Source organism: Leucopleurus acutus (assembly GCF_964270905.1).
Source record: "Leucopleurus acutus genome assembly, chromosome: 13".
Taxonomy (NCBI): domain Eukaryota; kingdom Metazoa; phylum Chordata; class Mammalia; order Artiodactyla; family Delphinidae; genus Leucopleurus; species Leucopleurus acutus.
The window spans coordinates 52,736,907-52,754,966 of record NC_139155.1 but is presented as its reverse complement, the minus strand read 5'-3'; the positions used below and the strand labels follow the sequence as shown (position 1 = coordinate 52,754,966).

The window sequence follows — 18,060 nt, the reverse complement described above, 5'->3', positions numbered from 1 at the left end:
GACAGACAAATTCAACTATTAAGAACCACTGAACTGAAATTTATGTACTAAAATTTCAACATGGTTCTAGAATAAAACCACACAAAAGAAACTAAAGTATAATCTAATTTCACTTAAACCTGCAGCTCCAAAGTGAGGCTTTCATCATAATTCTTTGGTCCTGTTCTGTATTGCAACCTATAAAGTTCAAATATAATTTTCTCAGAAAACAATCTGAAAGAGGGAAAAAGTCTCAAAAAGGAAAACTTCTGATAAGAAAACAAAAAGTACCTCTTCATCCAATTCTTTCATTATCTTGTCGAGTTTTATGTTTGAAGTTCTGTAAAAGCAAAAGCAATATAGATTATAGATATATTTACTTTTTATAGCTTGGGGTGAAACACCACATTCCTTACTTTTCCATTTAGCTAAGATTTCTTAACCTTTCTTGTGTGTACTGTGGATCCCTTTGGCAGTCAGTCTGGTGAAGCCTACGGCATTTTCTCAGAATAATATTTTAAAAGCATAAAATAAAATACATAGGATTAAAAGAAACCAAAATTATACTGAAATACAGTCATAACCTTTTTTTAAAAAAGTATGATTCACTAATATATGCATTTTATTAATATATTAAATAAGATCTAGCAGCAGTAATTTTAAAGTAGTAATGAGCATAAACGGTATTTAGAGATAAATAACAACTGCATTCTAAGATAATATTTGTGATTTCTATCGGTAATAAAAAATTCACAGCTACTGCTAATAACTGTGGATTATTCACTGTGTTCATAATTAAAGAAAATGTTGAATTTCAGCTAAAGGTTACAGAAAAGATTCACTTCTGTCACCCAAGTTTAAGGACCTTGAATTCCATCCATGGATGCTTTAGGAGAGGTCTATGGATCCTAGATTAAGGATCCCTGAATTCCCTCATGCAATACTTGCTACTTCACAAAGATTAACCATTTAACCTTTAATATAAGAGTAAGTAAATGAAGGGAAAGGTGGCATATATAAAGCAGTAAATGCACCACTTGGCAACTTGGGCAAAAATCTGAGATAAACTGAAAGTGTATTATTATCTCCATCACAATTCATTTCCGGGGCTCTAAACCTATTTCTGAGCTTCAAATCTGTACATGCAACGTTTCACATGGATGTCTTACCAAATAGCTCATTCAGCATGTCCAAAGCTAAATGAATTCCCTCTGCCCGGTGGCCCCTCCCACAATACCAATCTGCTTCTCTTCTCCTGTCCCAAGTAAAGCACTCCGCCTGGGAATCCTCCTTGACTCATCTTCCTCCCTCATTCTCATTTAGGTGAATAAATGTCAAATGCTGTGTAATTAACCAGGGAGTTCTTTTTTAAAAGCAAATTTGATCTTTTGTTTTACTTTTAAGTTTAATAACTTTTAATGTTTTTTCATCACCCTTAGGATAAATCCCAAATTTCTTAGCTTTTCAAAGACAGTGTTTTAAGACCTAGACTCTGTCGACCTTCCCAGTTTCATCTCAGGCTACCCCCCCACCACACACACACCCATTTTCGTATGATTATTGGCCACTTTGGCCACTCTTATTTCCTCCTTAAATTGATCCCTACCACCACCACTACCACTAATTTGTCATTTGCCTTTTAATTTTAATAGAAACTGTTCAACATTTATGTAATAATATCTATCCATTTCCTCTCCTTATTTCTATGTTTTATACCTAGAAATTCCTTCCAAATACTGGGCTCAGTTAATTATTTCCTTAAAGTGCTTTTCTAAAAAAAGCTTATATTAGATGCTTAACTATTTAATCTATAAGGAACTGTAGGTAGTGAGCAGTTTACTTGTTTCCTCTCCCCCACTCACAAAATTGCCAATTTTCTCAATTCCATTTTTTTGAATACTTAATCTGTTACCTGTTTTTCATTTATTCAATACTATCTACTAACAATATAATAAAGTGTTATTGTTTGTAATTAATAAGTAACTAAGCATTATGCTAGGTTATTTTAAATTATCTTGATCATTTTATATTTTCATAAATATATATGCTCTTATTAAATTTAGACTCATAGGAAAAAAATTCTGAAAAAAATACTGCTATAGCGACCCATAGTGGAAATTAAAAAGAGTGTCTGCACCGAAAATTTAGTGAATTTTAATCTTCAAAAACAGTTACACTTTAGAACGCATCTTATTTAATGTAAACTAATTTTCCCTTTTTGTCAGCTAATTAAAATGTGAGACAAAATCAATAAACCAGGCATTAAGTGAATATTCTTCACTGAATGTATATCAATAGCAATCTTTACATCTCTGCCTTACTTCCATCTACTTTCAAGGGTTTATAGAGTACAAGTTTTAAAATCAGCATTTGCTATACAACTTTTAATGTGAAAAACATAAAGTATATTCTCACCTGCACTTCTGCTCCATTTCATCTTTTAACTGCATTTCATTATGCAACTGTTCTTCCAGCTTATAAATTGTTTTTTGCAAATTTTCCTGCTTTAATTAAAAACAACAAAAATTTATTCTAGTAAGAATATTCATAGAGAATTTTAAAATAGCAAGTTTATATTACCATTTTATACCTGTTTACAAGGGAGTTATCTGATCCAATCTTACCTTTTTCCTTTCTACCTGAAACTTTTATTATTAATTTTTTTTTTTTTTTTTGCGGTACGCGGGCCTCTCACTGTTGTGGCCTCTCCCGTTGCGGAGCACAGGCTCCGGATGCGCAGGCTCAGCGGCCATGGCTCACGGGCCCAGCCGCTCTGCGGCATGTGGGATCTTCCCAGACGGGGGCACGAACCCATGTCCCCTGCATCGGCAGGCGGACTCTCAACCACTGCGCCACCAGGGAAGCCCTTTATTATTAATTTAACAAGCATTTTTTTTCCAACACCTACTAATATGTCAGGTGCTGTGGTAGGCATTAGTAACACAAAAATTAAAAAGATTTGGTCCCCGTTCTCATGAAGCTAATAGTTTGATAGTGGGGCACAGGGGAATAGGAGGGTGAAAAGAACCTACAATAACCCAGACATATACACAAAATATTGTAATACAATGTGGTAGGTACTAATAAAATTATACATAAGGTGTACTGAAGAAGAGAAGAGGTCACATCTAATTCTGCCTTGAAGATGGAATGTTTGAGATGAGACCTATAAGAGAGGTATTTACCAAGCAGAGGAAGTGAAAGAAGGAATGCATTTTAGCTAAAATGAATGAGTCCAAAAGTAGAGAGAAAGAAAACATGATTGAATAATGGGAAGAAATCAAGTCTAGGCAGAGCAAAGAACATAACAGGGAGAACAAATCACATAAAATCTGAAAGGGCAAGTGGGACTATGATCCTTGTATGCAGAAAAGGAGTTGGGCACTTTAACCTATAAACACTTTAAAAGGGGAAATGACAGAGTATTGGCATTTTAGAAACATCACTTCGGTAATAAGGTGAATAGGTTAGAGAGCAGAGAAATTCTAGACTAAACAACCAATTAATAGACAGTTCAGGCAAAAAGAGTATATAGGTGTGATATAAGGCAGAAGCTGTAGAAATGAAGAGGAAATGGATAACTGTGTCAGTCAAAAGGCAGAATTTATAACCCAGCAACTGATTAGAAATAAGAACAGAGTAGCATTACAAAAGATGGGTGACACAAAAAGAACTGCTGGTGAGGGGATGGAGAGAGGAGAAGTGTGAGTTAGGCTTTGGCCTAGGTTGAAGTGTCTGAAAGATGTGCAGGAAGAGAAGTCCAGTCAGAGAGAGAGAAAAGATTCGGGTATGTTGTTCAGAGGAGCAAGCTAGACACACATGAGATTAACTACAGATAATGAGCAGAGAGCCAAGATCAGAACTATCTTGAGAAACACTTAATAATTATGGGGTTGGGGGGAGAGAAAGGGAGGAGATCCTGCAAAGAGGACTGAAAATAAAATCCAGAGGTAGAAAGAGAAAAAGAAGGAAATAATGAGAACATGAAGGTTCTTAAAGTTCCAAGGAGGAAGGACTGGTCAGTGTCAAATGCAGCAAAAAGAAAAATAAGATACGGAATGAAAAATATTCATCATATTTGGCAACTGCAAAGTTGTTCACTAGCATCTCTGCTAGAAGGCTTTCAGGGAAGAGTTGAAAATTAAATTAGTTGATTTTTGTACTTAGTTCTAGGTTAACAGAAATAGTAGGCACACAAGCGTTTTCTTCTTCCCCTGTGATCTTAACCAGAGTAAAAGATAAAAGCCACTGACAGAAACTTATGGCAGTCACCATTGAACAAGATCAGCCCAAAGAAAACAGGATTCCACTGAATTATTTTTTAAGTCCTAATGTAGCTCTAAACTTACAGGTAAGTAATACAGTCAGAGCGGGGTTATAGCAGCTCCTTATTGTCACCATCTCCAGGTCAAATGTGCTTTAATTTTGAAGATTTTTGAGCCCCTATTAGCTATATTTTTTGGCAAATAGCTCTAATGGGATGAGAATTTAAAAGAGAAAAATGGCCATAACAGCTAACCAGTACTCACATAGTTCATTCCCCTTTTTCTCACTTTCCCTTCCCACCATATGTTCTCTCACATTTAAGAGTAAATATATGAAGGAGAAAGAAGAATTCTGTCAGCTTTTAAAAATGATTGCTGCCTACACCTCATCTCAGTTACAAATATGAAGGCTATAGCACACAAAGAGCTCAAAGAATGCTCTGAGGATGGCCAGATAATTATTTCTGGTATATTTAAGAAAAGTCCTGGTTAACCCAAAAGGACCTTCTCAATGTAAGCTAATAGAAAATATTTTAATCCTCTGTCTCATGAACATGAGCTGTTCTAACAATAAAAAGAACTCATGTCTCTAATATTCACTTCGTACAGGAATTCACTTTTCAGTGGTCAAATTAGAAGATGCTCACTGTACTAGTTATTCTCCATTTGCCACCTCTCCCTTCCAGCCTTGAAGACCCATCCTCTGACCTTCTCTGCCTTCAAATTTACAGAGTGCATTGACTGGGCTCTGCTGTCCTATGATTTTAAGCTTCGTTTCAGCATTCAGGAGACACCAGCCGAAAATCAGTTGGGAGAAATGAAATATCCGTTCTCCTCACACTCTTCTTGCCTTACCATGGCTCTGGCAGTGCTCTATGTTCTATGCTCCTCTTTCATGATTCTACGCATTCTCTCTGAGCTGTGGTAACAAGATTTGTCTCTCCTTGTCCCTTCAGACTAAGGGAAATGGCTTCCCACTGCTGTCAATCAATGGCTGCTTTAGCTCTCTTTATTTATTGCTCCCCTTGATCCTATGCATAGCACCATTAATAGTCCCTTCATTAAACTCTCTTCATTTAATAAATAAACAAAATGTGGTATATGCATATAACAGAATATATTAAGCCTTAAAAAGGCATGAAATTCTGATACATGCTACAACATGCCTGAGCCTTAGGGACATTAAGAAAAATAAGCCAATCACAAAAAGTCAAATACTGTATGATTTCACTTACATGAGGTACCTAGAATAGTCAAATTCATAGAGACAGAAAGTAAGGATAATAGTTAATAGGGGTTGAAGGGAGAGTGGAATGCAGACTTTAATGGGCACAAAATTTTAGTCTGGCATGAAGAAAAAGTTCTGGAGATGATGGTGGTGATGACTGGACAACAACGTGAGGGTGCTTAATGTCACTGAACCGTACACATAAAAATGGTAAAATGGTAAATTTTGTGTTATGTAAATTTTAGCACACACACACACAAAAACTCTCATTTAAATCTTTTGAATGTGCCATCTGTTTCCCTGTCAAGACTCTTACTGATACACTGATTTATCATAAATTCCTAATTCCAAAGACTAAAAAGACCACCTCTGTCAATCTGTGTAGCAATGTATAGTTTACTAACTGCCTCCACATATAATATCCCATTTGATATTCAGGTAAGAAATCAAACAAGAGAGGAAACAGTAGATAAAAAGTGCTATAAAAATTTAAAATCACTAACTACATTTTCTGAAGCAATGCATATTTACTTAGTATCATGCATACAAAATACATTATCCACAAAACAACTTTTAAAATAATAACAATAAGAAAATACCTACCAAGCTTTTATCCACATTAGAGCTAGTTCTGTTTTCATTAGGATTTGCTGAAGATAAGTATCTAGGAAGAAAATAGTTTTTAAAAGAAAACAAAAAACTCTTTAATATCTAGTAACAACCAGTAACAAATACTATATGCCTATCTTTTGTACTTGCTCTGCTTTTAAAAATTGAGTGCAGGTTCTTAATTCTTTATTTTAGAAACATAACACAGAAATGATACATATATTAAATAAAACCCCCAGTTAGGTCTGAAGCAGCACTCTGTAATCATATACCTTAATATTCCTGCAGCAAAATATATGAATATTCATACCAAAGAGAATAAATAAAAACCATAAAATAGTCTCAACTTAGTTCAGATTAGGTTTTTGGCCATGAGAGTAGGTTATGGCAGGTTTTGCCACCAAACAAATCACTAAAAAACTTTTAGTTTTTAGAGCTTTTGGATTTAGAATCAGGAATAAAGAATTGTTGACTTCTACAGACATGTGCACAATTCCTCCCCACTGCCCCCAATTATCCTTCAGTCAAGAATGATATTGCCGGGGAGTGCCCTGGCAGTCCAGTGGGTAGGATTCAGCGCTTTCACTGCCGTGGCCCAGGTTCAATCCCTGGTCGGGGAACTGAGGTCCCGTAAGCTGCGCGGCATGGCCACAAAGAATGATATTGCTTTTCTGGGCAAAAAAGTTAAGAGTTTTTGTGTAAGTGGTTGAAATAACAGAACCAAAGTTCTGAAGATGTCCTGCTAATCTTCTGTGACTCTAAGCCTTGCAGAGTTTGTTAAATTCAATATAAAGTTAGAATTACATACAAATACAAGATATTAGTGATCTTCAGAGGTCTTCTTTAGACATCTTATCAGATTACCAAACAGATATAAACAGATCATATAAAAATTTTTTCTACACAATCAAAAATGTTAGGTAAAGGTAAGATACTTCTGCTACTTCCTTTACCATCCTATGACTACCACTATTACTACATCTACATCACCACTACAGTTACCACCTTGGTTAACCAGTAGAGCTCCCTCAAAAAGAGATCAAATAGCTACAGTATACTTCACAGCTGTTATGGGGCAGTTGTTAACACACTAGAAATAATTAATTCATAGTGAAAAACAGAAGATAATCAAGTGTCCTTTAAGTACCATGAACATATAGCTAGCAGTGCTCTAAAAGAAACAGCAGGAAAATATGTCATTTCCCATGTTTCTCTTGGAAAATTATTCAGATCAACCACAGAATCAAATATTCAGGAGACAATAACAAGGGCTATGTAGCAGGTTTGTAGAGAAAAGGTCATATAACAAATGACAACTCCTAGATATAGTGCAATTTAATTCCATTGACTATAAAGTGCCTCAGAAATTCAGTGTGAGATTCTGCATTATGTGATATAAATAAAAGCATACAGCAACACCAGTAGAATCTGAATTAGATAGATCAGACTATTTGATCTCTGATTTATCTTCTAAATATAATATGCTATATAAGTAAAGTTTATGTTTAGCCTTCTGCAAGGTTAGTAACATAAAGTTCTCTGAATACAGTCCTGGAAATGTAAGGATACCAATGTACACGTCCATTCATTCTTCCACTTCTTATCTTTTTTTTCCTTTCAAGGTTCTTTTTCATATTATATTGTTGCTTTCATATAGAATCTGGTCATTTAGGTAAACTTTTTATGAAAGAGGTGTTAGATTATTAGGAATATAGCTAAAAGTTTAAGGCTGTTTTTAAAATGTTTATAACTCAGCTATACGTCAACAGTAAAGATCTCTGTTCTTGTATGTTTGGATTTCAGAAGTAAGAATTTCAGAAGTTTTTAATTTTATGCAATTCAAAATTATACTTACATATTACAGTAAGGGTAATTAATATTTTGCTGATTCTTTCTTTATTAAGAGCAACCATACCTCCAACCAAACATGTAAGAAACAATGACTAAACACTATATTACTCAATAAGGTGGTGATATTTAAGAACAGACTACAATTTCTACTTTTAAGAAATTCAGAAATTAGTTTGGGATATGAAACACATGAATACAAGGAGAACTCACGGAACATAATCTAGTGTATTACAATGGATAAATAGTACAAAGAATATATATATATATAATGCTTATTTAATTCAAGATTACCTTTGTGCAGAGAAATTAATTACTTTTGTGCAGAAAAAGTAATTAACTGCTGAACTCTATTACAGAAAATCCAGAAACACTGGGGGGTGTTTATATCAACACCTTGAGTGTTTCAGAAACCAAGCCAGAGAATAATTGATAAAAATATAAAATTTAGGTACTTCCCTGGTGGTCCAGTGGGTAAGACTCCGTGCTCCCAATGCAGGGGGCCGGGGTTTGATCCCTGATCAGGGAACTAGATACCACATGCATGTTGCAACTAAGAATTCGCATGCCGCAACTAAGAAGCCTGCATGCCACAATGAAGATCCCGCATGCTGCAACTAAGACCCAGTACAGCCAAAATAAAAAAAATGTTTAAAAATTAAAAATATATATATATAATTTTTTTAAAAAGAAGAAAAAAAAAAGAAAGGATGCTGCAGCAAACACACCACTTTGAAGGTTCTCTGTGTATTTCAATATAAAATAGCTCTGGGGCTTCCCTGGTGGCGCAGTGGTTGAGAGTCCACCTGCCGATGCAGGGGACACGGGTTCATGCCCCAGTCCGGGAAGATCCCACATGCCGCGGAGCGGCTGGGCCCGTGAGCCATGGCCGCTGAGCCTGCGTGTCCGGAGCCTGTGCTCCGCAACGGGAGAGGCCACAACAGTGAGAGGCCCGCGTACCGCAAAAAAAAAAAAAAAAAAAAAAAGCTCCAATGTAATACTCATGGAGTATTAGGGAGGGAAGAAGGATTAAAATATTGCTCTTTTCTAGGGGTCAAAACTCAAGTACTACCTACTTGGTGATACAACAAAAGTATTCTAACATCTAAAGAACAAAATTATTGTCTTACAGTTGATTATTGGAGAAATTTCATAAAGCAAGACTAAATTGAATTCCTGTTTTCTAAGCTTGAACTGAATTACCCTCATAAAAAGTTTTGACTAAAATAACAAGATGCTTCACTTTAAAAGGTTAGTTATAATAACCTCAAATTTAATCATTACTGCAAGCAATTCAAATATCTAATACCATTCTAATGGAGTATAATTTGATTAGAGATACATATTTTAAAATAAATTTATCAAGTAGATTTAACACACCCAGTTAATGGTGCATATAGTTCACTTTTATATATTGGTATGGTATTTTGTTTAGAGTTCTGTCGTGTAGTACTTGCCAACCTACATTGTACAACTTATCCATTTCTTCACTAGGATATGAGCATCTCAAAAGAAGATAATTATATCTTATTAATCCTTCTCCCTGCACCTTGGTGCTTAGTATATACCTGACAAAGAGTAGGTTGTCAAACATGTCTGTTGAATGAATGAATGAATGCCCAGCATATGAAAATAATGTTAAATGTTTAACTTGTATCTGAAGTCCATTAGAAAAGACTAAAACTAATATTAGCTCATACTAATGATAAAAGTAACTAACATTGAGTGCTTACTCCATGCAAAGCATTGTTCTAAGTGTTTTACTGTGTTTTGACTTACTTAACCCTTATAACAACCCTGAGACACATATTGTTATTATTATCCCCGTCATCCCTATTTTTGAGGAAATGGAGGCATAAAAAAGATGAAAGTTATTTGCCCAAGGTCACAAGGCCTTACATGATATAAAACATAATTCATTTAGTAGTTTTAGGGAGGAATCACTTAATTTTTGAAGAACTGAAAATTATAGGCCTTTCGTAACATCAATATAGTGATGATAATGCTAGAAAACTGTATGTTGTTCCAAAATGTATTATAAAACCAGAACTCTTTGGATAACACGATTAACCAAAATATCAGTATTAAGAGAATCTCTTGACCTATTAATTGTTGTAACTTGAAGATATATAGGGTAGCATTCAGCAAAGAATTTCTGAAAAACAATACCCTGAGCATGGATGAGTCTGAAAGATATTAAATATGAAATTAGAAATCTAATGCACTGTTGAAAAGTGGCATATTAATATATCTCTTTATATACCATTAAATCTACTTTATTATTTATTTTATTTATTTATTTTTTTTGCAGTACGCGGGCCTCTCACTGTTGTGGCCTCTCCCGTTGCGGAGCACAGGCTCCGGACGCACAGGCTCAGCGGCCATGGTTCACAGGCCCAGCCGCTCCGTGGCATGTGGGATCTTCCCGGACTGGGGCACGAACCCATGTCCCCTGCATCAGCAGGCGGACTCTCAACCACTGCACCACCAGGGAAGCCCAAATCTACTTTAAATGTTCTTAAAGTGATTTTTAGATATCCCTAAGAAAATAACATGACTACAACAAAGTCAGTACCTACCCCAAATATCAATGTGTAGCATACTTACCTACGATTGCTATAATACGTAAATCCTACAAAGGGTAGTTGATTGCCAACAAAAGCTTTAGGTATAGGGAATGTTTCTTCATCTCCTTTATCTTCTTCCAAGTCATCAAAGTTACTTGTGTCAATGTCACTACTTAAATCAGGTACAACTGGTGCTACAGCTAAAAACAGAAACAAAATTGAAGCAATGATTCTGTACCAACTACTAATGACTTCCTACATACAAATAACTTGTGACTCACAAATTCCAAATGGGTTGAACCCTATTTCAGTAAGCTTTATTAGGATTATTAATCAACAGGTATTGATCATTAATTATGTAATTCGTGAACCAATTATCTTCAAAGTCACCTATAATTATCATCTATACCTCCAGTTTAATTTGAATATTACAAGTATTATTAAGGTTTTAAAATACATTGTAGTATAAGATGTGCAAAAGCAGTTAGGACTACAGAAAAGACTTTTCAGAAACTACAGCATGACAAATCGCACTCAAAGTTGATTAGTTTCAAATGCAGTATTTTGCTCGTTAATCTGTTCTACAGCAAACTAGAAATCAAAGTTATCTCTTAGTGGTCCTGGGTATAATAATTTGTTACTGAAATATTTTTACTCATCTAAAATCTAGATGATCAGTATTCCCCTCCCCCCGACTCAATATCTCTGTAAGAGCAAAGTATTGTTTTTAATTGAAGTTGATTTACAATACTGTGTTAGTTTCAGGTGTATAGCTAAGTGATTCGGTTATATGTATGTGTATACATATATATATGTATATAGACGTGTATTTTTGTTTTTTTCAGATTCCTTTCCATTATAGGTTATTATAAAATACTGAATTAGAACAAAGTATTTTGAATTATATTTTCAGACTAGTTGCCTTCCCTAAATTAAGTGATTAAGGGACAACTCAGTGAACTATTTATGAAATGGCTATTGGGAAAAGAGAGCAGGGATATAAAACCTTAACACAGAATCTTCAAGAGTTTTAAACTTGATTGGGAGCAAGACCCACACATACTTAATAACATAAAACTGTATGTGGCAATGCAAATCTTCATGACACAGAAGAAAATACCATATGAAACTAGTACTACTAATATCTTCTTTTGGAGCTCAAATACACTATAGAAAGTACACCTAAAAATAAATTTCAGGAAAAAAGTTTTTTAAAGATACAGGAGTATAATAAAACATCACTGAAATTTATCATCAAAATATTCAATAATTATTTTTGATACAATCATCTCATGTTCCTTTAGAGAAAAAGATAAAGAAGAGTAAACAAACAAAAACTAACTGACCTGATTTTACAATCTTAATTTCTTATATAAAGGAATCACGGTTCTATTGAATCATCTGGGTATTCCAGGCAAGAAATAACTATTGTTGTGCATCTCAGATACAGTGAACTATCAGATAAATTTGGGAATGAAACAACACATTTAACCAAAAGAAGCTGTAGTACTAACAGTGAATGAGAAAAGAGCTTTTCCACCATTTTCTTTCCTTAATGGCCAAGAGAACTGCCCAACTAGATGATTCTAGCTTCCTGATCTTAATTGACTAATTTGTAAAATGAGGGGAAAAAAGAGTTGTCGCTCCTTGTGAAGTACATGGTCTTGGCACAAATTTTACCTTAAAACAGTGGTTCTCAATCAGGGACAGTTTTGGCCCCTCGGGGATATTCAGCAATGTCTGAATATGTCAGAAATGTCTGGGTACATTTTTTTGTTGTCATAACTGTGGGAGGGATGCTACTGACATCTGGTGGGTAGAGACCAGGGATACTGCTAAACATCCTACAATGTTCAGGACAAGATACGAGAAAGATTTCTCTGGTCTAGTGTTGAGGCTGAGAAATCCTGCTTTAAAATTATCATATAAGATAGATTTTAAAAGGAAGCAGAGCAAGTTTTGGTGCATTTTCTCTTGCTGTTTCAGATGGACCTAGTCTTTTTATAGATGACATACCATCTCAGAGTAGTTTTAAAATGAGACAAGTATGGGATGCAAGTATGGGAAATCCTGGGAGAATTATAAAAGTAATTATTTCTGCTTCTAAATTAAGATGTTTAGGCTTTACATAATACCATATAATCATGCCAGAACTAATAAATAAAGAAGGATAAATTTAGCTTTACTGAATTACCATCAATATATACAGTGTTCCATTTATAAAAAATTTACCTTTCAATAAATAACTGGTAATATAGGAATCATGTTCCATAAAAAAGAATCCAACTGATGTCACCAAAAATGGCAGAAGAGGGAGCTCTAAGAAGCTGCCTTTCCATTGAAGTAACTAACCATTAAGCTCACAAAACTATCAGGAACAACATTTTTGGAACTCTGAAATCTAAGAAAAAACTTACAACAAGCAAGGAAACGTTCAATGAAGAAAGAGGGTGCTAAACTGTGGCATTTAAGGAGATGTTTGTCACTGGCTGACTGCTAAGATAATGGAAAGGGGACTTAAATGAACACACACAAGGAATACAGACTTCATAAGAATAGTTCCAAAAAGTCACTAAACAAACGGATGACTGGAGCCCACAATAAGCTGTTGCTTGCAAACTCTACAAGGAGGGAATTCTGATTTCCAGAGTTACATTAGTGTTCAATATGTCCAGTTCACAACAAAAAATTACAAAGTATGTAAAAAAAAACAAAACAGGAAAAGTATGGCCCACTTACAGGGAATAAAGAAAACAACAGAAAACCTCACTGGGGAAACACAGACATTGGTTTTACAAAACAAAGACTTTAAATGTCTTAAACGTGCTCAAACAGCTAAAGGAAACCAAGGACAAAGAACTAAAGGAAACCAGGAGTATGATACCTTAACAAATAGAATATATTAATAAAAAGACAGAAAAAAGAACCAAATGTAAATTCTGGCACTGAAACGTACAAAAGCTGAAACTAAAAATGCGCTAGAGAGGTTCAACAACAGATTTGAGCAGGCTGAAGAACCGGCGAACTCAAAGATAGGACAACTGAAATTATCAAGTATGAGGAACAGAAAGAAGAAGTGAATGGAACCTAAGGGGCTTCTGGGACACCATAAAGTAGACCAACATATACATTACAGGAGTCCCAGGAAAGGATATAAAGGGGCAGAAAGAATATTTAAAGAAAGAATTGCTGAAAATGACCAAATTTAATGGAATATATATATCTATACATCCAAGAAGCTCAATGAACTCCAAGTAAGAACTCAGATGCACACCAGGACACATTATAATAAACTTTCAAAAGACAAAGACAGAGAGAATATTGAAAGCAACAACAGAGAAGCAACTCATCACATACAATGGATCCTCAATAAGATTAACAGCCGATTTCTAAGCAGAAACCTTTAAGGCCAGAATGTAGTGGAATGACATTTAAAGTGCTGAGGGAATTCCCTGGCAGTCCAGTGGTTAAGGTTTCATGCTTCCATTGAAGGGGGCATGGGTTCAATCCCTGGTTGGGGAACTAGGATCCTGCACAATGTGCAACACAGCCAAAAAAAATGATAGTAATAAAGTGCTGAAAGAAAACAACTCTCAACTAAGAATTCTATAACTGGCAAAATTATTCTTCAAAAATGAAGAAGAAATTAAGAGATCCCCAAGTAAAGAAAAGCTGAGAGTTTGCTACTAGTACACCTGTCCTATAAGAAATGTTTTTAAAGGGAGTCTTCCAGGTTGAAATGAAAGGATACTAGACACTATCTTGAAGCCTTATGAAGAAATAAAGAACACCGGTAAAGATAACTACATAGGTAAATGTAAAACCCAACTTTATTGTAATTTTGTTTTGTAACTCTACTCCTCCCCACATATGATTTAAAAGACAAATGCACAAAACAATTATAAATCTATGTTAATAAGCACACAATATATAAAGATGTAATTTGTGACAATAACACTAAAGGGAGGGAATGGATTTGCATAGGAGCAGTTTTTATTGCTACTGACAGTAAACTGTATCAGTTCAACCTAGACTGTATCAAGTTAGGGTGTTAAATGCAATGGCCAGAGTAGTCACTGTAAGAAAATGACTAAATAATATGCAAAAAAAGAAATGAAGGGGGAATCAAAACAGTCAACCAGAAAAGGTAATCTATTAAACAAAAGAAGGCAATAATATAAGAATTGAGGAACAAAAAGAAAAAATAAGACACAGAAAACAAATTGGACAATGACAGACGTCTTTCTGTATTCACTTTACATTTAAATGAATTAAGCTCACTGATTAAAAGGTAGAGATTGGAAAAATTGATTAAAAATTGATCCAATTATATGTGCTGTACAGAGACTCATGTTAGATCCACAGACATAAACAGGTTAAAAGAAAAGGATGGAAAAAGATATTCTACAGATAAACGAGCTGAGGTAGCTATACTAACACCAGACAAAACAGACTTTAAGTCAAAAATGGTTAAAATAAAGACATTGTATACATATATTTTACTGAAGTATAGTTGACTTACAATGTTGTATTAGTTTCAGGTGTACAGCAAAGTAATTCAGTTATTTATATATATATTCTTTTTCAGATTCTTTTTTATTATAGGTTATTACAAAATATTGAGTATATAGTTCCCTGTGCTATACAGTAGGTCCTTGTTGGTTATCTATTTTATATACAGTAGTGTATATATGTTAATCGCAAACTCCTAATTTATCCCTCCCCCATCTTTACCCTTTGGTAACCATAAGTTTGTTTTCTATGTCTGTGGATTTATTTCTGTTTTGTATATATGTTCATTTGTATCATTTTTAATTTTTAGATTCTACATATAAGCAATATCATATATTTGTCTTTGGCTTACTTCATTTAGTATGATAATCTCTAGGTCTATCCATGTTGCTGCAAAAGGCATTGTTTCATTCTTTTTTATGGCTGAGTAATATTCCATTGTATATATACACCACATCTTCTTTATCCGTTCATCTGTTGATGGACACTTAGGTTGCTTCCATGCCTTGGCTACTGTAAATAGTGCTACAATGAACACTGAGGTGCATGTATCTTTTTGAATTAGAGTTTTCCCTGGATATATGCCCAGGAGTGGAATTGCTGGGATCATATGGTAGCTCTATTTTTAGTTTTTTAAGGAACCTCCATACTGTTCTTCATAGTGGCTGCCCCAATTTACATTCCCATCAACAGTGTAGGAGGGTTCCTTTTTCTCCATACCCTCTCCAGCATTTATTTGTAGACTTTTTTGACAACAGCCATTCTGACCAGTGTGAGGTGAAGACATTGCATACTGATGATATTGATAAAAGGTTCAGTCAATTCATCAAGAAGATACAACAATGATAAACATATATGCATACAACAACACAGCTCCAAATATATATATATATATGACATAAAAGAAACAGTTCTAATAGAGTCCTCAATAATCCACTTTCAATAGTGGACAAAAAATCTAAACAGAAGATGAATAAGAAAATAGAGGACTAGAATAACACCATAAACCAAATAGATGTAACAGATATACTAAGCACAATCCAAGACCAATAGCAGAATACACATTTTTCTCAAGTGCACATGGGACTTCTCCAGGACAAACTATATGCTAGTTCAAAAGACAACTTAATACATTTAAAGAGACAGAAATTCTGCAAAGTATTTTCTCCAACCACAATGGGATGAAACAAGAAGTCAATAATAGAAGGAAAATTAGAAGTTTCACAAGTATGTGGAAAATTAAACACTGTTCTCTTAAACAATGAGTCACAGAAGAAATCAGAAAAGAGACTAGAGAAAATGCTCTGAGATGAAAGAAAATGAAAACAACACACCAAAACTCATGGGATTCAGTGAAAGCAGTACTTAGGGGAAAAATTTAGTTGTAAATGCCTATATTATTAAAAAAGAAAGATGTCAATTCAACAACCCAGACTGACACCCTAAGAAACTAGAAAAAGAAAAGCAAACCAAGCCCAAAGCAAGAGGAAGGAAAGAAATAATAAAGATTAAAATTCAGGTAAGCAAAATATATAATAGAAAATAAATAGTGAATATTAACAAATAATTTGTTCTTTAAAAAGATCAATCAAACTGGCAAATCTTACTAAACCAAGAAAAAAAGAGAAGACACAGGAATAACTAAAATCAGAAATGAAAGTGGGGACATAACTACCAACCTTCTACAAATAAAAAGGATAAAACTAAAAACTATGAACAATTGTATACCAACATATTAGATAACCTAGATGAAATGACAAATTCCTAGAAACACACAAACTATCAAAACTTATTTGAAAAAGAAAATTTGAATAAACCTACAGTAAGAGATTTAATCAGTAATAAAAAATGTCCCAACAAAGAAAAAAGTCCAAAACAAGATGATTTCACAATCGAATTCTACCAAACATATAAAGAAGAATTAATGCCAATCCTCATAATCTTCCAAAAAACAGAAGAGGATAAAACATTTCCTAATTCATCCCATGAGGCCAGAATTACTCTGACACCAAAGCCAACCAAGACACCACAAGAAAAAAAAAAAAAAAACACAAACCAATATCCCCAGATGCAAAAATCTTCAACAAAATACTAGCAAACTGAATGCAGCAGCATATTAAAAGGGTTATAAACTATGATCAAATGGGATATATTCCAGGGTGGCTCACCGCATGAAAGTCAATCAGTGTAATACATCACATCAATAGAACGAAGGAAAAAACCCCACATAATCATTTCAAATAACACAGAAATGGCGTTTTACAAAATCCAACACCCTTTCATGATAAAAACAATCAGTCAACAAGGCACAGAAGAGAACTTCCTCAACATAATAAAGGGCATTAATGAAAAACCCATAGCCAACATCATATACAATGGGGAAAGACTGAAAGCCTTCCCCCATGATCAGGAACAAGACAAGGAACAATGCCCAGTTTCACTACTGCTATTCAACTATGTACTGGAAGTTATAATCAGAGCAAATAGGCAAGAAAATAAAATAAAAGGCAGCCAAACTGGAAACACGTTCAACATAATTGTTACAAAAATTCCACTGTCCTTTTTTGTAGGAATGGAAAAACCCATTCTAAAGTTCATATGGAATCTCAAGGGATCTCAAATACAGGCATAAATCGGAGATATTGTGAGTTCAGTTCCAGACCACAGCAAAAAAGAAATTAGAGCAATAAAGCAAGTCACACAAATTTTTTGGCTTCCCAGTGTGTAAGAATGTTAACACTATACTGTAGCCTATTAGGTGTGCAATAGCATTATGTTTTTTAAAATATTAAAATTAAAACCTTAATTTAAAATTAAGACCTTAATTTTATTGCTAAAAAATGCTGACCATCATATGACCACACAGGGTTGCCATAAACCTTAAATTTACAAATAACTGCAATATCTGTAAAAGCACAATAAAGTGAGGTATGCCTGTAAACAAAACAATCTTGAAAAAGAAGAACAAAGTTAGAAAAGTCACACTTTCTTATTTCAAAGCCTACTACAAAGCTACCACAATCAAAACAGTAGCATAAAGACAGACATATAT

At 34.4% G+C, this 18,060-nt stretch overlaps 1 protein-coding gene across 3 annotated transcripts in view; it reads right to left on the bottom strand.

Moving 5' to 3' along the window:
- ROCK1 (Rho associated coiled-coil containing protein kinase 1) overlaps nt 1–18,060 on the bottom strand; it is a 146,425-nt gene that overhangs the window by 52,334 nt on the left and 76,031 nt on the right. For 2 of the 3 annotated variants that reach the window (XM_082853758.1, XM_082853760.1), the window contains 4 exons: nt 10,537–10,696; nt 6,076–6,136; nt 2,395–2,483; nt 271–319 (listed from right to left, as the gene is read on the bottom strand). In XM_082853758.1, the coding sequence (XP_082709884.1) occupies nt 271–319; nt 2,395–2,483; nt 6,076–6,136; nt 10,537–10,696 (359 nt within the window). The remainder of the gene's footprint in view (nt 1–270; nt 320–2,394; nt 2,484–6,075; nt 6,137–10,536; nt 10,697–18,060) is intronic. The other variant, XM_082853759.1, reaches the window with a different exon arrangement.